The 22,366-nt window shown below is 38.9% G+C and overlaps 2 protein-coding genes across 2 annotated transcripts in view; both read right to left on the reverse strand.

Annotated features, from left to right (window-relative positions):
* SKAP1 (src kinase associated phosphoprotein 1) overlaps positions 1-22,366 on the reverse strand; it is a 484,834-nt gene that overhangs the window by 447,428 nt on the left and 15,040 nt on the right. Inside the window, exon 2 of the mRNA XM_087945337.1 lies at positions 21,872-21,974. Coding sequence (XP_087801463.1) covers positions 21,872-21,974 — 103 coding nt within the window. The remainder of the gene's footprint in view (positions 1-21,871; positions 21,975-22,366) is intronic.
* Positions 1,946-2,878, reverse strand: LOC148129023 (uncharacterized). Its single transcript, XM_087945896.1, is given in 3 exon segments — positions 1,946-2,005; positions 2,008-2,394; positions 2,396-2,878. Coding segments are annotated over 3 exon segments (930 nt in total).

Raw genomic sequence — 22,366 nt, forward strand, 5'->3', positions numbered from 1 at the left:
CCTGAAACCGCAAACCTGGAGTAGAATCTCAGGAGTTGCATGTTGTCCTGAGAAGCGAAGAGATCCACAGCTGGCATTCCGAAGTGCTCCGACAGCTCCTGAAAAAAATTGGGGTGAAAACACCACTCTGCATTGTCAATGGTGGCTCTGCTAAGCCAGTCAATCTCAACATTGGCCACACCCGCAATGTGCCCAGCTCTGAGTGATACCTAGTGTCTCTCTGCCCCTAAGCAGAGTTGTTCTGCCTCTAGCATCAGTGGCCATGAATGTGTCCCACCTTGGTGGTTAATGTGCACCTTGGTTGACACATTGTCAGTCAAGGCCAGGATGTCCTTATCTGAGACAGCATCCTCTAAATGTCTCAGGGCCAGATGGACCACCCTAAGCTCTAGCCAATTAATATTATGGCCCAAATCTGCCTGGGACCATTGTCCCTAGACCACCCTGGATTGAATGTGGGCTCCCCAGCCATAAAGACTGGCATCCGTGGTCAGCACTAACCTGTCAGGGTCCTTGAATAAGAATCCCAGGGAAAGGGCCTCAGATAACCACCATCATAAGGATCGAAAGACCAGCAGAGTTAATCTGACCTATAGAAGGGAACAACTCCTACCTGTCTTCTGATAAGGGAGAAGAAACAATTGGAGTGGCCTGGCATGCAATCTAGATATCATGATATTATTTTCCCCAGGAGCTTGGAAAGCGTAGCCAAGGACTCCCTATGTTTAGAGTTTACCTACCCAATTAACTCTGATACTATCCTGACATTCCTTGGATAAGGACACCTTGTAGAAAATGGTATCTATTACAGCTCCCAGATGGAGTAGAAAATTGGTGGGAGTGAAGTGACTTTTGGCCTCGTTGACAGAGAAGCCATGCTCTTGGAGCACCTGAATGGTGATTTCCAAATCCTCTGTTGCTTGAGATGGGGAAGATGACTAGACCAGTATGTCTCCAGGTAACACTGGACTCTGACTGGAATGGCTCTAAGATGGGCTGCCAGGGCTGCCAACAGCTTTGTAAATGTTCTGGGGGCTGATGAAAGCCCAAAGAGTAAGGCCCTGTATTGATAATGCCTCCCATTATAGCAGAACCTGAGGAATTGTCTGTGGGTCAGAAGAATGGGGACATGGAGGTAGGCCTCGGTTAAATCTATGAAGGTCAGGAAATCTCCTTTCCTAATTCCCTCCAGAATGGACTGGAGAGAATGCATCTTAAACTGTTTGTGTTTCACCTGGCAGTTAAGACGCTTCAAGTCCAGAATTGCCCTCCATCCCCCTGAGGCTTTTGGAATTACAAACAAGATGGAATAAAATCCCATGCCCTGTTGGTCCTGAATAACTTGGATTTCCAGCAGGTCCTGAATAGTTGTTTCCATAAGGACCTTTCTTTCTCTATTGCTAGAGACAGGACAATGAATAAAAAACCTCGGGGGTATAGAGAGGAACTCTATAGAAAGGCCCGAGCGGACCATCTCCAGGACCCTAGTGTCTATGGTTACTTCCTCCCAATGCCTGGCAAACAAGGCCAGATGTACCCCAAGGGGAGGGTTGACATCAGATTTATCTGGGGCATCAGAAGGAATGACGCCCAGCCCCTCGATAGGGCCACTTATTGTTGAACGGACGATTTCCACCTGTCCTGTCCTGGGGTTGTTCCTGCCTGGAGGCAAAAGGCCTCTGGAGCACAGAACCGCCCCTCCTGCTTCAGGGGTCCTATAATAGGAGCATCTGACATAGGGTGTTGATCTGAATTCACCCCTTCTGGATCTGGAAGGGAGGATCTTCCCTTTGTCTTTGGAGTCCACCAGCCTTGTCCAGGGCTTCTTCAAACAATTCCTCCCCCTTAAAGGGGGCAGTGGCCAACCTCCACTTATGTCTCATATCAGCTTGCCATTGTCTTAGCCAGAGCAGGCGACGAGAGGTCACAGCCCCCCCCTATTGCCCTAGATGCAAATCTGGCCGCACTGAGGGTGGCATCGGCTGAAAATTCCACTGCTGCTAATAGCTTGTTTACATGTTGGTGTGACCAGACATCATCCAGTGGAATTCTCTCTTGCAGCTCTTGAAGCCAGATGACAGAGGCCCTGTTAAAAAAAGATGTGGCTATGGAGACCCTCACTGCCCATGCTGTTGACAGGTGTGTTCTCTGCAATGTTTGTTCAGCCCTCTTGTCCTCTGCTTTCAACAAGTCCTCAGGCTCCCCAGGGATGTCAGTTGTGGCTTGCAGGGCCACAACTGGTGCATCAACAGCAGGCACTTCCAGGGCCTTGGAGAGATCACCTCCCATGTTGAACATCTTCTTGTCCAGGGAGGAAGGGCTTAGACCCGACCCAAGGGATGACCACTGCCTTTGGATGACTGTGGTGAACATCCTTGGCACAGGGATGACATCTGCTGTTACTGGTTTTTTTTTTTTTTTTGGAAAATAGTGGGTCATTGGGGTCTTCAGAAGGATCTGTAGGCTCCTGTGGTTCAGGAACCAAGCCCCGCCCTGTGGCTTTTTTAGCCTTGAAGAGGAGCGTTCTGAATATGGCTGGTTGGAACAGGCCTGGCATAGAGATTTGGTCATCATCGTTTAGGCCTTCATCGTCTGAGTAATTTCTGTCCATCAATTGGCCACTGTCAGATGGGATGGAGTAGGAACTTTCAGCAGGAGCATATAACCCTGATCCTGAATGCAGGGAAAGATCATCCTCATGATGAGACCTGTGTCTCCTACTACGTCTGGATGATGAAATTGAAGCCTCTGAAGGCGAACACCTGGTCTGCTTCAAGACAGTTGACACACCTTGCTTTACTGCCTCAGTTAAAAGAGACTGCATATTAATTTGGAATTCAGGTTCTTGTCCCCTGACTTGTCTAAGTCCAGCTGACATGGGAGTAAATGTGGCCTCGGGGGCCAGTCTGGGTCTCTGGGCTGGAACTGGTAGTTGCCCTGTTGCTGGGCAGACTGAAAAGGAATTTCTAATCTCAGAGGCTTCAAAAGGCTCTTGCAGCAAATCCTGCTCTTCAGCTCTCCCTCTGGTCACTTCTGTTTCTACACTTTATGCAGCTGCCTATCACCTCTTAAAACAAAAGCAAAAAAAAAAAATTATATAAGAGGTGAAAAAAGAAAAGCATACAAAATGCATGCATGTATGTTGTAATCATACATACATCAATAAACTGAAATCATGATTCATTAACGTCATTCATGGTTGGCTTACATTAATTAATTCTGCAAAAAAATTATATTTAAGCATGTTAGGAGTCAACATCCCTTGGACATTATATTACCTCTTTTACAAGCTATTTTCCCCATATTATGCCCAAGAGACAAGGGAAAGGCAAATAATAGTATTTTAATATTATTTATGTAAAACTTCAACCTAAGCATCAATGAGAGGTTCTGAAACCAAGCCCTTATTCACAGTCAAGCCCTTATTTACAGTTCTCAGTACATCTAACTGCAGAAACTTTCCTTTGGGAAAAAAAAATAGATTTCCTTAAGGCAATCATCTTGCTTAGAAGAATCTATACATAATCTCTCTGAATTGCCAATTCATAAAATGGGAATTTAAAAAGTTGGATTTGTTAAGGTTTCATCTTATGATCATAGACGAAAGCAAATAATAATCTACCCTTGATTGTATCAAATTTTTTATGAATTTTTATTTGGTTATTAAAATATTGAAAAGTCTGAGCAAGTTCCTATACAGTACTTGAATGAAAGAATAGGGAAAAGGTCGTTTCAAACATTTTTTCACTTGCAAGGGCCAACCTTTAGTCAGTTTCTTAAACTAATTTCCTTTGAACTTCTAGTTTTTCCTCTGATCTTCTCGTAAGGCAGTATGTACAAGAATATGAGGGGGAAGGAGGCAAAGAGGTCATATATCATCATGCAAAACCCATAATTTACATATTTGTGTCATTCATAAAGCCGTACAATAATGGCATTCAGTTATTGATGTAAAGGTGCTTAAGATACTCTCCTAGAAACTAAGATACTGTGAATTCTAGTCCCAATTTAATCCTGAAAACTGGCTAGATGACCTTGAGCCAATCACTTTCTTCCAGCCCAACCTACCTCAAAAGGTTGCTGTGGGGAAAATAGAAGCGGAACGGAAATTAGGTATATTTTCTACCTTAAATTATTTATAAAAATAATAAAATTTCCCGATAAAAAACTTAAGAAATAAAAAATGGTAATGTCACCCATTTATGATTATTGTGACATCATTGTGGTTTTTTATGAATACTACTAAGAACTCATTTTTCTCATGTCTCAGAGCTCCTGCAGTTAAAAATATGAAGAATTAGAAGTATCAGAACACTGAACAACATAATGCGTGTGCCTCACTATTCAAGCTAGTAATCTTGCTAACTATCTTTATGCATATTAATATGACCCAATAATGATCCAAACAGAGAAAAATAACATTCAAATTTGCTCCTTTAAATAGATATAAATTTTGCATTGTAAAAGCCATAGTGATTTGGGATTATTTATTAGAAATATTATGTTTATAAATTATCCTTTCATCCAACAAATGTGTGAGGCAATATACCATTTAAAGCAACAGAAACATAAAACAGATATATCAAAAACTGTCAAATAAAAAGCAGGAATAGAAATATTTCTGAAACTAAAAAAATAGACATGTTTTAATCCATTAAATGTTCAGAAGAAAAATGTAATCGCCTGTCTACAAAATTTAATAAGGAACTTAATTTTGAATTCCAAATTGCACGTGCTTGTTTCTGTTTCTCTACCCTCCTAACTACTGAATAAGGATCTTAAATGAAATAATCATAGGTTCCAAGCAAGTTAATGTGGATGGGCAGTTTTTCAATATGATGGGTCCAACTCATTTATTGGAATTGAGTAACAACATAAAGTATGACACTATAGATGTTGCTAGACCACTTGAAAAGAGCTAGAATCCAGCAATACCTGGATTAAATATTGCCCAACTGTGATAACAAAGCTCTATTTAGCTGCCAGTATATCTAATTTTAGACTGCATGCTTGTACAAGAATTAAACAAATATACAAATTAGAACATAGATTTAAATAGATTACTCATTTGAATAGAATTTAAAATATTTTTTCATAGCATTTTAAATTAATAATAAGATTTTGATTTAAAAACCCAACCTTACCCAAATATTTGTTTATAAATGTATGTATCATTCTTGAAGGCTCAATTATTCTGAACCAAATATCTCCCCAGTTCCTGTTAGTTTGAAAGTTGTTAGCTATCCTTTCTTAAATATAGTCATTCTGGCTGAACATAAGCCTATTTCTATTGTGGAGGATTACAGTATTTTTCCTACAATACTCCTCAAGTCTTAGCAAATCTAAATTGATATTAACAACACTACCATAGATTGCCCAGGAGGATCATAATTTTGTGTGCAGATCTCAGTGTTAATCCTTAGCATTTCCAGTTAAAGAATAAGATAGCAAGTTATGTGCTGTCTTATACTTTGGTGGTAGGTCTTGTTTTATTCAGATAAACTCTAACTGAACTATTTGGAAGGCTTCCACTTTAACCCTAACAAGGGAGAAGCCTGATATCCATACCTATCCATAATTCTTCATACCTATCAGATAAACTAGCTCAGGAAACAGACCCCTCAACTTTGACCTGAGGGATATAGCCAGTAACAGAATGTTGAAAGCCTGTGTGTATTCCCTTCCTTTCCCCTATATCCCATAGAATTAAAATGGAGTCAATTTCATTTGTTTTTGTACTTTCCCGCTTTCCTCAGCTTAAAGCATGATTTTGTTTTTGTAACTACAAAGTTTCTCCAAAATTATCTCTGTCACTCTCTGCAACACCAAGCAGATTATACATCCTTTTTCTAGGAAAGAGCTGAAAGGGGCCCCATAGTTCTAATCCAAACCTGAGAATAATGTTAGAATTTGAAGGTCAAAATTTGAAGTTGGGTTAGCATGAGATTTTATGGTATAATTAAGTAAATGCAGATTTCTAAAATAATTATATGAGAAATGCCATATTAGGAATATGGAATAAAAATAAACCAGATTATGCTTGAAAATATCTTTACCAATCTCAGCACAGCAAGCATTTTACAGGAAAAAAATGGTCTTCATATACACAAATAATAGAAAGTTTTAATATACCAGTAGATCAAAGGTAGCAGGGAGTGATCAACATGAGACAGAATTTGAAAATGAATTGCATCTGTAAACCATGAACATGTGATAGCAAAAAATGTATAAACTTTTAATAAATTTGAAATAGAAGAGGAACAAGTTAAAGACTGTATGATAAAATAGCCACAAATTTTGGTTATAATATATGGATAAATGGGAGAGAAAGTGGATAAATAGAGTAAAATTCACACTGTATTATAATTTAAGAGATAACTTTTACAAAATCACATATCAATGGTATATGATACCAAAGAAATTATGTAAAATGTACAGTATAAAGGTACTTCTAGGTAATGTTGGAAATGTGAAAAACATGAAGGTGCATTTTACCATGCATGGTGGCCTTCTGAAAAAACACAATAATAATAATAATAAAGAAAACATGGATGTGATGATATAAGGAAGTTTATAATAATTATAATCATTAATATTAACACCAGAACTATTTTTATTGGGATTATGGATAGTCAGAAAAGACACTGACAACATTATTTTATATATGGTAAATGTCAGTGCTCCAACTAACAAACTCCAAACCATAAACTCCGAGGCAAGCATTTTCTCAAAATTCCATTTTATTAGAGTTGTCATATTGGCACATCTGGGAAAACCTGAATCTCAGAGTTCTGGGTTTTCCATTCCCAAAAGAAATTCAAAGATCCATCCCCCTATACCCATCAGTCCATCACATGGTCGAATCAAACATTGTCCCAACTGGAGACGTTCCTCCAGACACTTCTCTCCAGGTGCAGGATAACCCAGCATAAAATCCTTGACATTGTAAGAAAGAATGTTGTTGAGTCTAATCTTCTAGCTCTCTATGAAATCCCCCCCTTCCAAATTCCCAGGCACTAAATGTGGCAGCCTCGAAGTTTCTAAGTGAATTATGGCTTCCAAGGCTGACAGTAACTGCAGCAAGATTATTATATTCACAAAGATAGAGAAATAGTAAAAGAATCCCAATAGAGGAATAGATTGTGAAGATGACAAAACTAGCAGAGATAACAAAACTATTCTGTTTGGTCAAGGACAAAACACTTTTATCTTTAATGGAAATCTTTAATGGACTTTTTGCCTGAAAATAAAAAAAATGAAATAGTGATTTCTGAATTTTACGGTTTTAAAAAAATTAAATAAGAGGTTGAAGGGATTATTGTAATATTAAGGAGGGATAATGAGTTTGTAGCTGCTGCACCTCAGTGGGGTGGGAAAATACAATTTCCTGAAACAATCTCTTCTACTGGATAACAGCTCCTACCCTCAGAAAATGCCAACCCATTGAAGAAAAGAAGCTCATTCTCTCCTTTGCATGACAAATCTTTAGATACTTGAAAACTACTTCACATATCCAACTCTATCTTCTCCTTGAAGACTAAAATAGCCAGTATTATAACCATTTCCCACTGAATATGGTTCTAGGTCCAACAAGTGTCCTGGGAGCTCTCCTCTGAACTCATAGTAGCCAGATTGAGAATGTTACATTTAACCCTATGAAATTTCCACGTTTTTTTCAACCAGCTATTCAATCTGGTATAATTTTGGATCATCTGTATAGTTGATGCAATCCCTTCAATCAAGACATTCATAAATATGTTGAGAAACACAGGACCCAGCATAAAATCCTTGGTATTCATTTTGACATTACTATCCAAGCTGATGTAGCACTATCTACAAATACTGTACTATCTGGGTTCAATCATTCAATTAATTATGAGTTAATCTAACAGCTGCATCATAGCCCTTATTTTTACCATTGTGTTAATGAGAGTTAGAGCCAGTTTGGTGAACTGGATAAGGCATCATGCTAGAAGCTGAGAAATCTGGTCTTGTCCTAGGCACAAAGCCAACTGGGTGACTTGAAAGGAGGCAATGGCAAACCACCTCTGAAAAATCTTGACAAGAAAAACTGTAGAAACTTGTCAGGGCCGTCTCCACAAATTGGACATGATCCAACAGGAGAAAAATAATGAGAATATCATGGAAGCCTTTGCTTGGTTATTTGCCAGAGTCAAGCTATACTATGTCCATAGTATTTCTCCAATCTATTAAATTAGAAAATTCTGTCAAAAAAAGATCATCATGCATCGAAGCTTATAGTCTTAAAAAGGGCAAATCATAAAAGAAAAAAAATGGGAGAAAAAAAAAACCACAAGAGTATTCTGGCATCAGTTGTTAAGGATTTTAGTTTCTCTCTCTGGAATCAATGACCAATGAAGAGACAAAATCTAAGGAAGGTAACTTTTCAGAAAGATTCACAATGTCAAACCCTTTGAGGCTGGAAAAGAAGAATAACTTGGATTTCTGGAATAAACTATATTTCTAGTAATATATAAAAGAATTTTGAAAGCCTTTTAGAGCAGTTCTCCATCTCAGTTTATATGCAGCATCACAAAGGTTCAACATTTCTTGATATGTTTCCCCCTACCTTCAACTAAGGAATTTTTTTGTAACAGTCCAATTCTCTCATTTAAAGGATTTGCTCTGTATTCCATATACCCAGAGTCTGTCAGTCAGCCAATCACAATAATAGGTTTACCTTCTTCCTTCTCCTGTGCTACACTTAGTGGTGTTACATGGCTATACTAGTCAAACATAAAATGCAATATTTGGACACAGTTCCACAAGGAAATATATTGTAATTTGAAAATATCAAATGTGTAATCTTTACAGCTCTTTTTTTTTTTTGGTCAAGTTTTTCATTTTATACTAGCTGATAACCCCAGCTTTCCCAGGTATTTATTTATCCCAATCCTGTATTACACAGGAAAATCCTGTAGTTGGAACTCACGCTGTTGTACTATCTCTCACACAGCATTGCAAGTCTTCTATTCCTCTCCTCGGGCGTTTCTTGTGTACGCTGGTGTTTTATTTTTGTAGTATGTGATTGCACTTGGCCAATTGCCTAACATTTCCTTGGAGGACTGAGAGGGAGCCCCCTTGTAGAGTACTGTGAAGCCGTTATCATGGCAACTCCACTGTGTTGTACAGTAGAAGCCATTTTAAGGCACACATACACCCCAAGGGGCCCTAGGGGTGTCTTACTCCCCACAGTATTTTATCCCAGAGGGTAAGTCATCTGTCTAACATGTTTGAAATTTCTCAAGTTGATGAGTTACGCTGGAACACACACACACACGTTTATATATATATAGATTGCTTATACATATCAATGTGTGAACAGTGTGATACCTGGGTATCATACATTTTAGTACAGATAAACATAATGTCATTACTCATAGTTATTACATTTCATTTTCTTTGTTTTCATATAGTTTAAACATACAGTGGAGCCTTGGGTTGTGACCATAATCCAATCCTGGACTCCAACTGTGACCCAATTTGGTCGTGTCTGTACATGTGCGCAGTAAGAAAAATGGTGGTGAAGGGGAAATTGGCGCGGAAAGGGAATCTTTCCGCACTGATTTTGTTCGCCACCCGATTTTTGAATTGTGACCTGATTCAAAAATCGGATGGATTTTTTGTTCAACACCGGAGGTTTCACTGTGTCTGATACTACCGCCATTCAATTTCTAAACCTCCCTTTTATTATTACATATATCTTGTTATATTAAAATATGTATATTGTTGTTCCCCTATTTCAATTTCTATTCTAACTTTTATTCATGTCACTGTAGTATTCAAAGACATTTCTTTTCTATCTTCCATCTTTCACCCACTTTATTATTCATATTAACCTTATTTAACTCTTTACATTTAAATATATTACAGTTTCATTCTTCATTCTTTCATTGTTCAGTGTTTCAATATAACCAATCTAATTCTAATACCAATCACAGTATCATTTAAACATATAGGGTAGATCTATTCATATTCCTTCCATTCATCCAATCCATGTAATTCTACTATTAATACACATGCTTATATTAAAATATATTCTTTATTATCTAACTATTCAGTGTTTAGTTTTATTATTTCACTGCTAATCATTATATTATTTAGGCATGTTAATAATACCATCATTCATTCTCTAATTTTCCAATTAATGCTCAGTTCTTATTCATAATTCCCACATTTTACTATTCATATCTATTTGTATTAAAATATTATCCTAGTGCCTATCACAATACATACAAAATAGTTATCCAGTCTATATAATTCTAATGTTAATACACATGTTTGGGTTAAATATGTTCTTGAAGGATTTTTTCCCCTCTCTTTTTTCTATCCATCGACTCTTGGCCTCATCAATACCTTATTCTTGCCTCCCATATTATTCTCTGAGATCTTTAACTCTATCTACATCTGCATCTTGACTGTTCAATCCAACTTTTTCTACCCTCCCTACCATTTTCCACTGTCTAATTTTAAAGCTATCTGTTTTAACCCGTATCTCCTTTCCCAAAGTATTTTCCTGTTTCTCCCATTCTCTTTTTAAGTCTTTTAAATTGTTTTCCTCCTGTTTTAATTCCTTAATCATAATTAATTTTGTTGATATCTCTTCCTTCTTGTCTTCTTTTTGCTAGATTCTCAGTTCTGCTTTTCCCTCCATTCCTTCTGCTGGTTCCTTCCTTTCCAGAACATCTGGTCTTTGCTCGTTGTCCCTTGTATAATATTTTCCAGTTTTTGGTCTATGCCATCTAGTAATTCCACAGTTGTCTTATGTTGTTTCTGTATAAGATCCTTAATGCTTTGGAACATCAGCTCCATCTAGTTTAAAATTCCACTCATTTCCACTTTGTGTTGTATATTTTATTTTAGTAGATCCCACTTTTAGCCAAAAGTCCAGGAACCATTTATTCAAAGCTAAGCTTACACAAATCACAATTATTTGTATCTCATAAATAATCAGTCAAATTCATTTAAATAGACCAGGGGGTTGTCCAAACCTCCTCAAATCACCTTTATCAATTCAATCATATAACATTCAGGGGTCTTTTAATTAAAGATGTTATTTAAAAGTCTCCAGTGATCTTAGGGTAGATGAATGTAATCCAATAAGTGTTTTCACAATCCTTCAAATGGTTATTCCCAGGCTTGTATATTGTCAGCTTTGGAAGCCATATTAGCACCAGATGTTTCCACACTGCCACATTCTGGGAAAATGGGAGGGGGATATTCTTGGAGTGTATGAGGTTAGACATAATAGTATTCTTCTTCTAAGTCAAGGTCATATTATTTCTGCACCTGGTTGAGGAGTGATTGGAAGACATCTCAAGTTGGGATGGATGGTGTTTGGGACATGTGATGCAATGAGGGGTGCAGGGGATGAGTTGTAATATTTTACTTATTGAAGGGAAACCCAGAACTTTCAGATTCAGGATTTCCCAGATGTGCCAGTTTGCTACTCTAATAAAAGGAACTTTTGAGAAGATGTCTGTCTCGGAGTTATTTGTTGGAGTTGAGGTTTTCTAGAAAACTCAACCTGGATCTCAAAATACTTGAAGGGAACCCCAAAAGGGGGCTGTCTGCAGTGCTGAGCTCCAGTACTGACCTAAAGCTCGGGTGGTGCAAATACTCAGTGAAGATGGAGGAGAACGAGGAGATCACAGAAGGAGCGGTGGGAATGGATACCAGATTGATCGAGACCGGTATCCTCCTTCTGAAGGATTTGTGCAAGCCATTGAACCTGCAGAGGAGAGACGAAGGCTAGGCACTCAGCCCAAGGAAACGGATTCCTGAAAAAGTTCCCAGACTGATCTAAATCCAGAGATGGGACCGGAGGAGAAGCTGCCTGAACACCTTTCCTACTCCAGCCCAACAAAGTCAGGTCACGAGCCAGAATGGAGAGACGTGGGGGCTTTGGGGTCCAACAACTCCCAAAACTGGAACCTGTTGCCTCTGTCTCAAAGCTAATTGTTGGTAGGGCTCCTGGAGCACCCTGAGAAACTTGATGTGGGAAGTTATGTCCCACAGTCCCAAACTCCCCAACCAAGATGGAACTTAACACAACCCACGTTCACTTTTTCTGATTTAGGACCTGGCAATGGAGCCAGCGTGGTGTCAGCAACATTCCACTCAGCTAGAGATGACCAAAGAATTGGATCAGCATGGCAAGGGCAAGCAGCAGTGGGGAGACAGCAGATGCAGCCAGCATTTGGGATGCTGCAAACTCCAATTGCCCCCCCCCCCTCATCAGCCAGCCTTTATGCTACCTTCTGCAGAATGCATTCCCCCCAAGCTGGGGATTCTATCCTGGTCATGGGTAGGTCCAATGCCAGTGGATGCCAGCATCGGTTGCACCACCTGGTTCGGGACCACCATGGAACCAATTCGCAGCAACAATCCCAGTGCAGCAATGGGGTCAGATCCACAGCAGGCTGCAGCCACCACCCCTTTTCCAGCACAGCAACCAGTTCAGCGGACGGCCCCATTCAGCAGCCCAGCAGCGGTGGCATAGCAGATTCCAAGTCTACCACTGCCCACCGCTCCACTGCCCCTCACAGTGCCCCTGCAGGGACCCCTCCTGCTGCCCACAGCAGCGCCCTCACAGATTCCAGCTCAGCTGGCGGTCACCATGGTGATTCCACCAGCAAGACCAGCACCACCAAGTTTAGAGCAACATTTGATGGAAAGCCTGAAAAACTTGCTTATTTCCTCAGCCGAATCTGGACACATATAGATCAATATGGAAACCAATACGAAACAGAATGCGACCTAGTTTCTGCAATAACCGATGGGATGAATGAAGGAGACGCTTCCATCTGGATAGCCCAGCTACACAATGAGGGAGCTGCGGAGCTAAACAATGCAGATGGATTTGTTGAGATGCTCCGGGCTGGATTTGAAAACTCCGACAAAGTAAGTGAAAATGAAGACAAAATAAAGGAGATGAAGCAAGGTAATCAGCCCATAAAAAACTTTGTGTGGGACTTTAACACAGGAAACCTCATGCATTGGTCTGACAGCATACTTTTGCACTATTTTAAAGAAGCCATTGATCCAGAAGTTTAAAAAGCCTGTGGCATCCAAGGGGTACCAGAGTGATTGCAAGACTGGTATGCCATGTCCATTGTTCTGGATAGAGAAATTCACCCACACCGAAAACCTCTCTCTGAGAGGCCCCCTAGGAGAACTTTGGCCAGACATCCTTTGACTAAACCTGCTGAAGTCGCTCCTGCCCAACTACAGGAATTATCAACTGCTACCATTGTGGTCAAGCTGGTCATTGGGCTTCCGAATGTCTGGCCCCTGCACTGGTCCTGCAACCAAGGCCCAGTACAGCTGTCAGAGGCAGGAGAGCTCCATGGAAGCCCCAGACATCAGTCAGTTTGCCAGACAAGCTGTAGAGGTTCCCCTCCCCACAGAAGAGAACCCTTTCCAGAAAGGCAAATCATGAAGAGGACCCCAAGTTGAGTGCAGCCATCCCCCCTTTTACAGTCAAAGTGAAGTCGGTGGTGCCTGAGACTGGGGAGTTTGGGGAGTTAGAAGCAGTAATAGATGCAGGATGTTTCAGATGTTTAATTGGGCTTCCTATTGTTGAGCAATTAGGGATAAACAGTAGAGTCCTAAAATGCCCCATCAAGTTTGAGTGGGTAGATGGAATGTTAATTGGAGGAGCTCCCACCACCCAGATTACAGAACTAATCAGATTAGAAATGGGAAGGCATCGTGAACTCATATGATTTATAGTAGCTCTAAAAATGTCAGAACCTGTCATATTGGGACTTGCTTGGCTAGACAAACGGGGCCATCATTAAATGGGAAGATGGGTACCGGAAAATCATAATCATAATAAGCTTGCCCCAGTCCCTCCTGAAAAAAGACTGCCAACCAACAGGGCCCCACAGCCGGAAGCAGCAGCTACTGCTTCAGACTCTCCTCCAGGCAAATCCCAGATTCCTAAAGAATAAAGACGTGGCTGAGGCTTTTAGTGAGGAGGAATGCAACATCCTCCCCCTTCATGAAGCCACTGATTGCACCATTGAATTAGAACCTGGGGCAAAGCTGCCCAACCAAAGATGTACTCCATGATACCAGCCGAGATGACTGAGTTAAGGAAATACATTGATACCAATTTAGCCAAAGGTTTCATCGAACCAGCAAAATCTAGGTTGGCAGCCCCGGTATTATTTAAAGAGAAGAAAGATGGTGGCCTCAGATCATGCATGGATTTCCAGGGTGTGAATTGCTGCTGGATCTGCCCAATTTGACAGTCGCCAGGAGGAAGTAGTGCAAACTATGATATCAGAAGACCAATCCACCCGCTAAATGACCATCTGAGGCCAAGCCCAAAGCAGTTCTAGATTTCCTGAGGACAAACTGACAACAGATTTGAAAGCAGCACTCTTAACCGATCTATGGTTTTCTGAAAATCAAACTGATTTGACAATGAGTGAAGGATTAGCTTGGAAAGGAACTAAGATTTATGTACCTAATACCCTAAGATTGATGGTACTAAAATGCAGCCATGAATCTTGGTTGAGGGGACCACTTTGGGTTTCTTAAAACCCTACATTTAGTCAGAAGATAATTCTGGTGGCCAAATTTGAAGATCGATGAGGACTAAAAAGCTGTTCAATTTGTGCCACAATAAAACATAGAACTGGGAAACCCCCTGGACTTCTCCAACAAGTAGCTGAACTAACGAAGCCGTGGGAAGAAATCACGATGGATTATATTGTGGAATTATCAGAAAGTGGAGGAAGTACAGTAATTTGGACTGTCATCAATTTATTTTCCAAGCAAGCCTACTTTACAGCGTGTAATGGATTACCTACAGGTAAGAAACTGGTAAAACTGTTCATGAAGCATATTTATTGGCTCCACAGAGTGCCGAATCGAGTGATCTCAGACCAAGGCATACAGTTTACCACTAAATTCTGGAGGGAATTTTTAAAGTCCATTGGGTTGTCTGAAGGACTTTCCTTAGCATTTCATCCTGCTTGTAACGAGGCCGTTGAAAGAGAGAATGCTATGGTGGAACAGTATATTAGATGTTATGTAAATTATCAACAAGAAAACTGGGCGGATCTATTGCCGTTTGCAGAAGTGGCTTATAATAGTGCAGTACACAGCAGCACTGGCTTGACTCCTTTCCAAATCACTACCGGCATGGACTTTGTCCCTATGCCTGAGTTACATAGAGAACCCCCAACATCCATGTCCTTATCAAATCCCATCAAATCCCACACCACTAGACTAACAAATAGTTTCTTTCCCTGGGCGATCTGAACCGCAAATAAATACAAAGTCACTACCTTATTAAGATGTGAAAAGATGTGAAATTGCAATACCTCATTCAGATGTATAATAACATATTACAGTACAATCCATCTCTTGTGTATTATACTCGGCAAAGCATCACAGTCAGTGTTGGATGTATATTTTGTGTACATTCGTAGATATTGTACTCTCTAATTGCAAATAAAGACGCGGGTGCTCTATTGTTTTTATCTTCATCTTTAAGTGCTCTGGTTTTATTGTATTGCGAACAGTTGCTGGGGTGCATCCACAGTTCGTTGTACTTGTACAATGACAATAAAGTTCTTCTTCTTCTTCTTAACGAATTGGATGGAATCATTGAGAAAAGGTTGGGAGAATACTAAAAAAAGCTCTAGAAGAAATAGCTGAGGAATATAAAAAACAGGCAGAAAAACATAGATCTCTCCAACTGCCTTTTAAGGTGGGTGACAAAGTGTTTTTGTCAACTAAATATTTTTTACTAGGAAGTTGAAGCTTCCTAGTAAGAAGTTGGGACCTAAATTTCTGGGTCTCTTCCTATATCAAAAGTAATCAATCCAGTGACTGTCCAACTTAGCCTCCCTCGGCTATTAGGGAAAATACACCCAGTCTTCCATAGTAGCTTGTTGAAGCCTGTTATTTTCCAATCTATGACCCATACCAACAGCCCCCCCAAGCCTTTGGTAGTACAAGGCGAAACACATTATGAAATCAAGAAAATCCTGCTAGATTACACCAAGGACAATTACAATATTTAGTGCTATGGAAAAGCTACCCTTTGTCAGAAGCTACTTGGGTGAAAAGCTGGGATGTACATGCAGATAGATTGATTATGCAATTCCATGATAAGTTCCCTGACAAGCCAAAGGGTCCCCTTGGAGAGAGGAGAGGGGGTTAAATGGCTTAACCCCTTTAATGAGTTAACCCCTAGGTGTGTTTTTTTATTGTATTTTTCAGGACGTGGTTGTTTCAAGGGGAGATGCATGTCAGCTTTGGAAGCCATATTAGCACCAGATGCTTTTACACTGCCACATTCTTGAGCCTGGGAAAATGGGAGGGGGGAATTTCTTGGAGTGTATGAGGTTAGACATAATAGCATTCTTCTTCTAAGTCAAGGTCATGTTATTTCTGCACCTGGTTGAGGAATGATTGGGGGATGTCTCAAGTTGGGACGGATGGTGATTGGGGCATGTGATGCAGTGAGGGGTACAGGGAGTAGAGTTGTAATATTTTACTTATTGAAGGGAAACCTGGAACTTTCAGATGCTGGATTTGCCAGATGTGCCAGTTTGCTACTCTAATAAAAGGAACTTTTGAGAAGATGTCTGTCTCAGAGTTATTTGTTGGGAGTTGAAATTTTCTGGAACGCTGACATGTATTTTTCCTCTCATCAGCAGATGGTGCTCCCTATTTCACAATGTGGTTAATTGTTCACTAATGCCAATAGTCTAGCAACCAATACGTTAACATTGTTAAAGATTTTGGCTGCACTCCTACTATAAAATTAAATTCAGTTATAATATGCTTTGTAAAGACAAACTGCTCTGTAACAAATGAGAAATGCATTTAAAAAAAAGAATAAGCACAGTATACAATGCAGGTGATAGCACAAGTAATAAACAGTGGTTGAAATGAAAATTTATATTTCTACTGTGCATACATTTGACTTTCTGCTTAAGACAAATAGAGCAAATGATAAAAATAAGCAAGCATTCTTAATTTGTATTATTTCCATGGCTGCACATTCTTTTTACTTATTCCAGTTCTGCCTGATGTTATTCTTAAAATAGAGAGCTACTATAAGTTTCACTTTGTAGATACTTTGAATGTAAACATTGTTTCAAATTTGAGGTTCTTAAATATTTAAAATTTAAATAACTTCCTTGTGGCAATAGATACACCTTTCTTTTAGATTCCATTTGTCATCCCACAAGTTGACAACGTCTGTATCTTATAGCTTATGAAATCCTAGTGTTGCTGTTTACTCTGGACATTTGGAAGATACAGAAAATATGTGACTGAAACTCTTTTAATTGGTGTGGATTATAAATATGTTGGACAGTGTGAAACTTGGAGCCATCACTACCTGGCTTCCTCAAAGGCATGGCATATTTCAAAGGCGGCAGCTCGCATTTGGAGATGCTGAATAGTGTCCTGCTGTGAGAGCTGGGCCAGGCCTCCTCACCATCTGACTTACCAATATGGCGTTTCTGCTGGGTCAGCCCCCCCCCCCCACCAGCTTTTGTGCTTGGTGCTCAGTGCGAGGGGAGCACTTCCACACGCCATCCCCTTTTTTCTCTTGGTCCCACAGACAAGGGAGGAGGAAGGCCAGGCTTTGGAAATGGCCCCCACCCTGCAAGGTGTTCTCTCCCAGCCATCTTTTCTGGCGGCAACAGCAAATTCCACAATGAAGGTGGAATCCTATTGCCACGCAAAGCAAATACAGGAGCACTTCGCTTCCAGCCATTGCCACCGCTGTGACAGGGTGACAGCTTTTTCAACCCTCTGCCACGACAAGGTCACAAGGAGCTGCAGTAGAGGGGTGAAAGAGCTTCATGAGTTGCATTATGCCTCTGTGTTGTAATGGGCTTCAGGAGGAGGATAGAATCCTGCCTCCCTCATTGGGAAGCAAGCAAGTGAAAAACTTCACTCAATCAATTCCAACTTTGCGAGATCTTTTTCTTTCGTGAGAAGTTGGAATTGATTGAGTGAAACACAATGGAGAAACGTGATTGAAGCTGGGTTGGAGTGACGGTATGCGTGTCCCCAGAGTGGGATCTGCGTGCCATGTCTGGCAAGCATACATAGGTTCACCATCACAGGATTAAAACAATTAAAGAGAAATCAGAGCAGAGAGAAAAACAGAAGAAATGAATCAGAGACTAACACAGGCTAATAGGCAACTTGAGGAAACAGTAATTCAATTACAAATGGAAAAGGCCAAATATTTTCTGAGATTCCAGAATATTGGAGAAGAAAAAGAGGAAGATCTAACTAAATTGATGGCAAAATTATTGGCACAGGCCTTATAGATAACCAAATAGGAGAAGAGGGCAGAGTTTGATGAAGTGTTTAGAATACACACAAGTTATGCAAGAAAAAAGAAATTCCCAAGGGAGGTGCATGTGAGATTCATTAAAAAACAATAAGAGCAGAAATTCTTTAAAAAGTAAGAGAGGAACTGTTGAAACATAAAGGGAGAGAGATTAACAGATACAAAGTCTGGTAGATGAAAAGGATATGCTTCAGCACCAAAATGATAAAAAATAATAATCCAGAACTATTATGAAAATTTGTATGATCAAGAGGAACTATCAGAGGATAAAATAAAACAATATTTGGAAGAAGCCATGTAGCCTAAAGTGCCTGAAGCAGTAAGAACTATGCTAAACAAAAAGGTAACAATGTTTGAATTAACTGAGGTGATTAAGAGACAGAAGAACAATAAAACGCCAGGACCAGATGGTCTACTGGAGGAAGTTTACAAACAATTACAAGATACCCTAGGATCGTCAATGCTGGAAGTATATAATGAAGTCTTGTTAGAAGCTAAGATACCAAACTCCTGGATGGAAACAAATATTACACTTATACCAAAGGAAGATGCAGATTTATTACAAATTAAAAAATATAGATCCATCTCACTTTTAAATGTAGACTATAAAATTTATGCGTCAATAATAGTTGAAAGATTAATGAGATTTTTGGATGAATTTATACACTCAGATCAAAATGAATTTTTGCCTAAGAGACAAATTAAAAACAACACAAGAATAATTTTGAATATGTTGGAATATTATGAAGCACATCCTGAAAAACAAATGGTGTTGATCTTTTTAGACACGCAGAAAGCATTTGATAATGTAAATTGGCAATTTATGATATGGCTATTAAAATATATGGAATTTATTCCCTTTAAATAAAATATATGGAATTTATTCCCACACTTCCCTTTACTATTTTTTTTGACATTGGAAATGTTAAATAGAGACATTCAGCAGGATATAGAAATAAAAGGGATGGAGATTAAAAAAAGAAAAATATAAGCTACATGCATTTGCAGATGCCCTGGTATTTATCATAGAGGAACCACAAACAAACCCAAATTAATGAAGAAAATAGATGACTATGGGGAAGTTGCAGGATTGAAAGTAAACAAAGAGAAAACTAAAATTTTAGTCAAAAACTTTATAAATAAACAGAAAAAAGAGTTAATGGAGAAGATAGACATTTAGATAATGAAGAAAGTAAAATATATGGGCATTTATCTATCAGCAAGATGTGTAACTATAAAAGAAGATAATTATATTAAATTGATACAGCAAATTAAATTTGACTTGGAAAAGGGGGAAAACTTGCAACTATCACTACTAGGAAGAATAGCTACCATTAAAATGAATACTCTACCAAGATTATTATACCTGTTCCAAACAATTTCAATAAAGCTGTAAAAGAAATATTTTGAGGAATTAAACAGATTAGTAACAAAATTTATTTGGCAAGGTAAAAAAGCAGGAATAAGTTTGAAACTGTTACAAGACTCTAAGAATAGAGGAGGTTTTGGGCTGCCAGATTGGGAGTTATATTACTTAGACATCTGCACTTATGTGGCTAAAAAATGGGTAACCTTGAGACATAGACGATTATTAACTCTGGAGGGTCACGATTTGCAACTGGGCTGGCACGCCTTTCTATGGTATAGGAAAAATAAAATACACAATTATTTCCAATAACATTACATTAGAAATGCTCTGTTTTCAGTATGAGGAAAAATTAAGGAAAAACAGTATTTGAAAATACTAGTCTGGCTCTCTACAATGGAGGCATTGATACATCCAAATGTAGTTAATACAGAAAAAATCATAAGATATAAAGATATTTTGAATGAGAAAGGGGAATTGAAAAGTAAACAGGAACTGAATAGTCAAGGGATAAATTTATCATGGTGGCCACAGGTACAAATTCAATCAAGATATGAAAAAGATGTTAAATTATATGGTTTTTATAAAGAACCAACAGAACTGGGTCAGATTCTAACAGGAACTGATGAGAAATTAATTTTAAAAATTTACACTTACCTATTGAGTATTAGAATGAAAGAAGAGCAAATAAAAGAAATAATGATAGTGTGTTAGATCAGGGGTCCCCAACCACCGGTCTGCGGACCGGTACCGGTCCGTGGAACAAGTCCTACCGGGCCGCTGGTTTGCTGGGCGCCGCCATCTTGTTTTGATGAAAAAGTGCTTCGGTGAGCTTTTCGGGTAGAAGCACTTTTTCATCAAAACAAGATGGTGGTGCTCAGCGCTCGTGAGCTTTTCGGGTAGAAAGCCATTTCTACCTGGAAAAGCTCACCGAGCTGCGGCACCGCCATCTTGTTTTGATGAAAAAGTGCTTCCGGTGAGCTCACCGGAAGCACTTTTTCATCAAACAAGATGGCGGCGCCCAGCTGATGTCGGTACCGGGCCGCGCCATAAAAAAGGTTGGGGATCACTGTGTTAGATAGTAAAACTTTAGAACTGGATAGTAAAAACAACTATAGAATTGGATAAAAGGCAAAAGTTGTGGGATCAGAATTATAAATTAACATCTATTGCATATAAAGAAAATGTATATAAAATGTTCTAAAAGGTGGCCACTTTCCACCAGCAAGATGTATAAAGATATGTCAGCTAAATGTTGGAAGTGTAATCAGCCCAGAGGTGGCAAATCAGAGGTTTTTTGGAAGAAAGTTGTTTTAAGAATGATACTACAAGGCATATAAGGTGATAAACTATGCCCTCCAATTTCAACTGTACCATCTCAGTGGGAGATGTTCTATGATATACAGATAAAAATAACGCTGGGGCATACAGTATGCAGCATTTCAGGCCTGGATTTCCCATATGTGTTCTATACCAAAGGAAGACATTTTATTGCCATCAAATTCTTATGAACTATTTGTTATTACCATGCAAACTACATAGTGGAGGTTGAAGTCAGAAGTATCTTAAAGACTACAAGCTTACCTATCTTTTTTCTATTTTAAAAGCCAAAGTATTTCTGAACATAGGAGATCTATACACTGAAGTATGGATTTATTATACAGTAATCATAAGAAAAAACATATATAAGGATGGATTTCCAAGTTTTGTCTCATCCAAATACAATTCTCTCATCCAAACACACTCTCGATATTAAACACTGCTTGAAAAGAAAAACACCGAGGAGGCAAACTTCAAGAAATTAAATTTCAGTTGGGGAGAGGACCCTGCATTCCTCACACAGTCATATTTTATTATTAAAAAATATTTGAATGACTTTTATATATTGGTCACGTTATATATTGGCCATATAGTTTGGTCATGCTAGTTTGGCTCTCACAGATTGGGAAAACACAAAAGACCTATAGAAAAAAGGCAATCAGATTGTTAGCTCTGGATTGCCTCAATGAAAACAACCTTTTTTGATATGCCAGACACCGGAGAATGGGTTAATGAACTTGCCAGAAATGTGAAAACAGTAGAGACAATATCCTCTTCCCCTCAAAGAAATTGCTCTCATGAGAATTACATGCAGATGTACATACCTCTCTTTAAGTTGTTCGATATCAAATAGGATTTCATCTCTCTGTATCCGTGCTCTAGCACTAAGGCTCTCGCTCTGTAGGTTTTCCAGATAATCTTCAATTTCTGTTGGGGAAAAGATTACAAAGAAAAAAATAATTAGACTTATTCAGAAATGTAAACAATATACTGAAAATTATCGAACTGAGGACAAATAAACACAACCTAACTCATACAAAATAAATTAAAAGTGAATGGGCATTCATGAACAAAGACAGTAAAAAATAACAAAGCTAAATCTATTAATAAATAAAAGAAAGCAAGTTAGAAAACCAGAAGTAAACAAACATTGTATGTGTATAGACAGAGAAAGAAATCTGGTTTGTTGTTATGATTTATAAAGGCCACAAACATTAAAAAAAAAGACCATTCCCAAAGGCAGCAAAAAGATAGAAACTTCTATTTTTAATTATTTTATGTCTGAATTTAAAATTGCTATCTAGACCATTTCATCAAAT

This window comes from Notechis scutatus, chromosome Z (assembly GCF_049901735.1).
Source record: "Notechis scutatus isolate UNSWTSFEM ecotype Mainland chromosome Z, rNotScu1.2, whole genome shotgun sequence".
Taxonomy (NCBI): Eukaryota; Metazoa; Chordata; class Lepidosauria; order Squamata; family Elapidae; genus Notechis; species Notechis scutatus.